This window comes from Solanum dulcamara, chromosome 11 (assembly GCF_947179165.1).
Source record: "Solanum dulcamara chromosome 11, daSolDulc1.2, whole genome shotgun sequence".
NCBI classification, from domain to species: domain Eukaryota; kingdom Viridiplantae; phylum Streptophyta; class Magnoliopsida; order Solanales; family Solanaceae; genus Solanum; species Solanum dulcamara.
Window position 1 is genome coordinate 30682134 of NC_077247.1, and position 7520 is coordinate 30689653.

At 32.7% G+C, this 7520-nt stretch overlaps 1 protein-coding gene across 1 annotated transcript; it reads left to right on the forward strand.

Moving 5' to 3' along the window:
* The first annotated feature begins 2410 nt into the window (after positions 1–2410).
* LOC129873898 (1-aminocyclopropane-1-carboxylate oxidase) lies at positions 2411–5062 on the forward strand. Its single transcript, XM_055949085.1, has 4 exons — positions 2411–2621; positions 3013–3239; positions 3749–4082; positions 4512–5062. Exons 1-4 carry the CDS (start codon positions 2517–2519, stop codon positions 4803–4805), a joined length of 960 nt encoding a protein of 319 aa, XP_055805060.1. The 5' UTR covers positions 2411–2516; the 3' UTR covers positions 4806–5062.
* Positions 5063–7520: the final 2458 nt, after the last annotated feature.

The window sequence follows — 7520 nt, forward strand, 5'->3', positions numbered from 1 at the left end:
CATAATATGCTTTGAATGTTGGCTCATTAAAAATCTTACCAGAAAAATTCAATTAGAACAAAACCATGATTTAGGAAAAAAGTACATTGCGTATTTCACTCCCCCTGATGAAAGTTTTACTTGATATCTCAGAGGCGATGCATTCCAATTTTATATCTTAACTTCTCAAATGTTGATGTTGATAATATCTTAGGTTGCACGACAATCGAGTGTCCAATGACCTCTCACAAGAATATATGTATATATCTAACACAAAAACGAGAAAAAATGGAGCGGAGAGTTAGGTAGATGGGATAGAATTTTATTTTATTTTTAAATAAAAATAATATTTAAAAGAGTTTTGAAAGGGGGGTGGGAGGAGGGGGGATAAAGTAAGATTTTTTTTTGAAACTTTTATAAAAGAAAAAAAAATTAAAAATGGTTTTGGGGGAGGGGGGTGTTTGGGGGTACAGTGGAAAGAGATGGTGGAGTGGGGTAAGAAAAATATTTTAAATTTTATTTTTTAAAAAAATAATATTTTTTCTTGGATAAAGATAGTTTAATCTTTAACTTTTAACTAACACTAATAATTTATTTAATTTTTATCAAGCTGAAATTTTTTATTCATGTGGAGTGTCATGTGACAATTTTTTATAAATAAAAGAGAGCGTAGTAGACATATCATCAGGAAAGTGGAATAAATGAGAGAAATGTGTTTCTCAAACTATTCGGTGATAATTTAGATATAAAACTCAAAAAAATAAATTAATTTAAGTGTATTTTTTACACTTCACGCTTTAAAATACGTAGATGACATTGTGATTGCGTCACTAGCACTGTTTATAATGCTTTGGACTTTCTTTTTTCTTTTCTTTTCTTTTTCCTTTTCGAGAAAAAGGACCAAATTTGCTTTTAGACTATTCGAGATTACTATTTTGCCATTTCTTTCAAATTTGGGTATAATATCACCCCTCATTAAGAAAGAGCTTCATTTTTGCACTTGACCCTAAACGGAATTCAAATCTAAGAATAATTTTAATCATAGTAAAAGGTTGAAAGATAAATTTGAACATTTTTTTTCAAAGAATTTGAACACATGGAGTCCATCCATTTCAAGATGGAACTCTGTTAATCCTCAAGAATAATCAGGGGCGGATCTATATAGATCGGAGGGGTTGTCACGTCATCTTGTGGTGTCGATTGAAAATTGTATATACATGTATATTTGTATATATAAATTTATAAGGATAAATATAAATATTGAACATGACATTCTTAGAAATAATGAGTCTTGTGGTGCTAATGTTAAAGCTCAAGTTTACCACCGTGGGAATGTAAGTTTGACCCCTGCTTGGGTGTATTTTCTTAAAACATTTTTTCATTATGCAAGACATCAATAGCGAATTTATTGTAAAAAAAAATTGTGAATAAGGAGATTAGACCTCTAAACCTATTGTAAGTAAAATCTTAACTAAACCAACAAAACAAATCTAAATTTTGTATGCATATTTGCTAATTAATATTAAGTATTATCTTGCTCTACGCTGAAGTTTTTGCTATAAATTACTATTCAAAGTAACGTTTCACCAAAAAATTCAAAATTTTGGATCCGCATCCAAAAATAATAAGAAACTATTTGCTAATTACAAGAGAATTAAATTGACCAAAGTTTAACAGATGGCAAAGTTTAGTAATTTGGGATAGTAATACATGGGCAAAATTTGAACCTTTCCCCCTTCCTTTTCTATAATTCTGATATCAAACGTGTACACCTCCACTAATTCATTGTATGCATCTTACTTTATTTCATCATGGAACTCTAATTTTAAACCCAATATTCCAAAATATCTCATACACTTCATTAATGACTAATTCACATTCTTAAATGCATAATTTAGACTTCTATTTTTTTTTCTTTTGATAAATATAGTGTTTGAATCGGTTTTCGTGTATTTTGATTAATTTAATGAGATATCTGATATCTCCATCAATAATATGTATTAAGTAACCCTATCCACCAAGACTACAATAGATAAAAAAAAAATACACTTACCATGTAAATTGCATACTTTTATTTTTTTTCTAATAAACTTTACCTTCACAAAAAAAAAAATACAAGACCAACATAGGTCAAATTGAAGAAAAGGCAGGCAAAGACTATTTAGTAGTATGGCACTAATTAGGAGGAACCCCACGAAAGGAGATGAGAGACAAATGAGAAGAAGACACAATAGTAACCAAATGACTGATTAATATTTTGCCAAAAATTGGTAGGTCCTAGCAGGATGTACACACATACATCCTCCACAACTCCTGTTCCCAAGTCCCTTACTTCCTAGATTTCATTGTTTTTTTTATTTTTTTTATTTTTGAAGATAAAAAAAATCATTTCAATTCTTCATTCCTTTTTTAAATTTATGAATGCCCTTATAAATACCCCTTCAAATACCCATTGAGATCCATCCTTCACAGGAAATAAGAGCTACCCAAAAAAAATAAACATTTGAAGTGTGAGTGAGAAATAGGATAGTAGAAAGATGGAGACTTTCCCAGTGGTTAACATGGAGATGCTTAACACAGAAAAAAGGGCTGCAACATTGGAGAAAATAAAAGATGCTTGTGAGAACTGGGGATTCTTTGAGGTAACATTTAAACAATGTTATTTTTCTCTCATAAAATGTCTCTTAAAAAGATAAGACCGTAATATCTCATACTACAATTTTTAGGATATACCAATTACTCACATAGATTCACATGTAACAACATCATACAGAGAGACAGATCCGGGATTTAAAATTTATGAGTTCAATCTTAAAGATTTTTTGTATTGAACCTAAAACAATGAGAGTTGCTATTTATTAGAAATTTTAGCAAATATTGATGCTCTGCATTAAAAAATAGTGAGTTCAGATGAATTCGATATCTGCATGTTGCATCCACCACTGAGCACATAGATTTACCTGTAATTAATTACTTATAAATGACTTAATTATATAAATACTTATTTTTCCTATGTTTTGTGTATATATGAAGGTGGTAAATCATGGGATATCTCATGATCTTCTTGACACAGTGGAGAAGTTCACAAAGGAACATTACAAGAAGTGTATGGAACAAAGGTTCAAGGAAATGGTGGCAAGTAAAGGCCTTGAAGCTGTTCAGACTGAAATTGATGATTTGGACTGGGAAAGTACTTTTTTCTTGAAACATCTTCCTATTTCAAACATTTCAGAAGTTCCTGATCTAGAAGATGATTACAGGTCAAAGAGATCTCCATGTTTTGTTCTACTCCCTCTCTCCCAATTTACAGGACATCCTTTGATTTGACACAAAAAAAATTATTTAAAAAGAAAAACAAACTTTTAAAATTTGTGGTCTAAAATACTTCTTAATCATTTGTGTAACTATAAATCATTTCATTAAAGTTAAAAGGTAAATGTTGAAGTTAAATTATATTTAATTACAAAAAGATGACCCTTTCTTTTAGACGGATTAAAAAGGAAAATATGTCATATAAATTGAGATGGATGAGTATTACTTTATCCATTGCATTAGTTATCTTTGGTTTTTGACATAAGAAGAAACTGTGCTCCAACTATCTGGGATTTTTCAGTTTAACTTGCCTATCTAATTTGACCTGTATATCTAGGACCACAAATATATCTTAAACTTAACCTTATCCTTAGCCCTGAGGAATTTTTTCCAAATAAAAAATTTATACTCATGGAACTGTGGATTTGCCTTGCTGACTTAACATGAAACATGACAGGAAAATCATGAAGGAGTTTTCAAATAAACTGGAGAAACTAGCAGAGCAACTTTTGGACTTGCTGTGTGAAAATCTAGGACTAGAGCAAGGTTACTTGAAGAAAGTCTTTTATGGATCAAAGGGTCCTACTTTTGGCACCAAAGTTAGCAACTACCCACCATGTCCCAAGCCTGATCTGATTAAAGGCCTGAGGGCTCACACAGATGCTGGTGGCATCATCCTTCTATTCCAAGATGACAAAATCAGTGGTCTCCAACTACTCAAAGATGGCGAATGGATTGATGTTCCACCAATACGCCACTCCATTGTCATCAACCTCGGTGACCAACTCGAGGTATCCAAGGATTTAACTTATATACACAGATCATTTTAAAGATATTCTTATACTATATATCAGTGTGATTTAATATATATAGCATCATGTTGTCTACCATATTTTCACTAGTTCGGATACCTTGGCATCCCTGAGAATTTTTACTTTGTCAAATCACGTAAAAGATAAATAAGGCAGGTTACCTACTATAACAACATGATAAGATACATTTTGACAGTGTAAAAAGAATTTACTCATGTATATAAAGTTAAATCATACTCGTTCCACTAAATATTGGCAATTATATACCTTTTAGGTGATCTGGTGATGTAAAAATCCGTTTACGATGTCCATCTAGGAGTTGAACTCATTAATACATTATATTCGTCTCTTCAAAATAAGAAGGTAAATCTACTAATATTGTTCATTTGCGTTTTAAATGGTTTTTAGGTGATTACCAATGGAAAATACAAGAGTGTGGAGCACAGGGTGATTGCTCAGCCTGATGGAAACAGAATGTCCTTAGCTTCGTTCTATAATCCAGGGAGCGATGCTGTCATCTATCCAGCACCAGAATTGTTGGAGAAGGAAGAAAAAGAGAACATAGTCATGTATCCCAAATTTGTTTTTGAGGACTATATGAAATTATATGCAGGTCTCAAATTCCAGGCTAAGGAGCCAAGGTTTGAAGCAATGAAGGCTGTGGAAACTGCTGTCAACTTGGGCCCAATAGTAACTGTTTGATGAGACAGTGTTAAGTCCAACTTTGATGAAGTATTAATACAAAACTAATATATGGGAATGGGAAGAAAAGATTGTTTAGTACTAAGATAATGATGTTGTAATAATTTGATTAATGTTGGTTTAATTAGTGGGGTGCTTTTTCTTGTTTTGTGCAACTTGGGTTTTCTTTGTGTACTCTTGTCTGGTAGTGTGATGTCTTAAGTGGAGTTTATTGTAAGGTTTTCAGATTTCCAATGAACTCTTTTATTCCCAGCAAATTAATTTATTGAGTTTAAGTTTTACACACAATGTCAAAATGTTCATATAATCAGGTCGCTTACAAGGTAATTAAAGGCAAAAGAATCTCAAATCCTTGATGTCACTTTTGTGAAAAAAGGAATTTGAATGACATGGTAACTTGATAGATATCCACTCTTTTTCTTCCACTAAGTCACTGGTGTCATTTTCAGTGGTGATTCTTTATGTAAACCATAAAGCTGACATTTTCATTTTCACCCGTCCAACTTCAACCTAAACGATCCATTTGTCACCCCTAGTTAAATCTAAGGGTTTCTTACGTTTTTAAGGTTATATGGTATGATCATCTCCATTCATGTTCCTTGAAGCCCCATTTGATATGGCTAAATATGAAAAGGATTTACGCTATATACATCGACAACATTAATAGTTTTTACACCATCACTGTAATAGCACGTAACATATCATGTTTACTGAATACGTATTGCAGATATTTACCTACAACTACATCGTCCTGGCCTGATTGTGTAAATATTTTTTACATTCTCATTGCAAGAACTTAAACCCAATATTAAATAGCTTAACAATCCAAACCAAATATGGACTCAGAGTTTATATATCTCTAAAACAAAGAACTGGTGAACTTATTCCATGGATTGGGATATCCCACCATATATATATATATATATATATAGAATAACTTATCCCATCATTTTCGAGACTAACTAATAACCCTAATTAAACACGATAAAATAATCCTGCATTAAATCTCTTATCCCTTGTACCAAACGACTAGTTTTCTTTCCTCCTAACAAATGAGCACTAGGTTTACAGATTCCAGAAACATTAGTAACAAAAACATCTAAAACCTGCAAACGATGTATGTGAAGTGCGTCAGAATTCAGGAGCATCACACCCAGGAGAGGAGCTACGGTCAGCAAAGGATAGTAAGTTGAACATCATTCTGGAAAATATACTGTGCATAATACTCACACACACCAAACACGGTTAAATATTTTGTAATATGTAGAGGTCTTAAATTAAACACACATCTGTTCATGAAAGAACATGAGTATTATGAAAAATCATCTCTTAAGTTCTATAACTATAAAGACTCTCTTGAAGTAGCCTAAGAAAAATTTGCAGGTATATACAAGGGCTTTGTTGTATCCTGAACGAAATTGCTTGTATTTCCCCCCAAAATGTGTACGGGCAATATCTCTTTTAAGGAAAGTGATTCTTCGCGCTTCATAGTCATCTTCTTCTACAATTGTATTTCCTATTTTTCAAACACACACACGTACCTATATCCAGTTCTCATGTTCCCTAACGGCTAAAACTACTTGTAATTAAAAGAATGATATTCTGGACCTACCAGAACTGAAGGGATTAACAGATGAAAGAACAGCAGTAGATTAAACCTGAAAAAGACGTAAATGGACATACAGAATTAAAAACGAAAAAAAACAAAATCCACAGAAAGGGATGCAATGGAAAACAAGAGCTTTGATCTTGCTCATTAGCCTAGGCCACAAAGAGCACCCATATCCCCACGCATTTCTTTTTAGGGACAATTTCAAATATATACAATAAACTAATTAGTTTACAACAAATATAATCATGTTTTATTTACATAAAAAATAGTCAAAATCATAGAAAATATACAGTGACTATACAATATAACTTGCTAATAGTCATAAAAAGTATACGCTGACTATACAATAAAGATTACTTATACATGAGCTATACACTGAATATACATTATTATACACTCAAAAACTGAATATAGCTTGACTATACATGAAACATACACTGACTATACGTGCGGAATGATCATTTTTCTTTTTATGAGGGTGGTGTTCATGTCAGCATGAGGTACACAATCCATCAAACCGCCTACTATAGCCCACAAGCATATGGATTGAGTAAACCAGTGCACCAAAGTTAAAGCAGATGGGGTCACACCAAGTGTAAAAGAAAATCGAACCTAGCATCTCAATGTTGCTACTCCTAGGCCATAAGCACTCAATAATGACCTTGGGGTTCTCACGTATCCATATACATTTACATATTTAGTTAACATCTACAGATCTGAGATCATGCTACCGCATACTGGATCACATTATAGGTTCACATATAGAGAGACAAAAGCTTGTGTTAAACCCCTTAAACTGACAACAAGTAGAATGATATGGTTCCAGCTCAACAGTAGCCAGCCTTCCCCGTTTTTTCCCATTTCAAAAATGAAACCAAAAGGTTACGTGAATTTTTCAGAAAGTGAGGCCAATGAAAAAGGAGACGAGCAAAATAAGAAGCGTGTGTCATGACCCGCCACTTGATCATGAAGACAGAGGAAAGATCTAGAGTCTCGGAGAGGTTCACGGAAGTCTTAGTTGAAGTCTAAGTCCGTGACACGTGGGTGGCCAAATTAATCTTGGACAGAACAAATATAACCCATGAAGAACTATGGTCCTCTGT

Bases quoted from the DNA above. Each gene is read 5' to 3' on its own strand.
- LOC129873898 (XM_055949085.1), top strand. From the start codon at position 2,517: ATGGAGACTTTCCCAGTGGTTAACATGGAGATGCTTAACACAGAAAAA. The intron at 3,240-3,748 runs GTCAAAGAGATC...GAAACATGACAG, and splicing joins GATCTAGAAGATGATTACAG to GAAAATCATGAAGGAGTTTT. The intron at 4,083-4,511 runs GTATCCAAGGAT...AATGGTTTTTAG, and splicing joins ACCTCGGTGACCAACTCGAG to GTGATTACCAATGGAAAATA.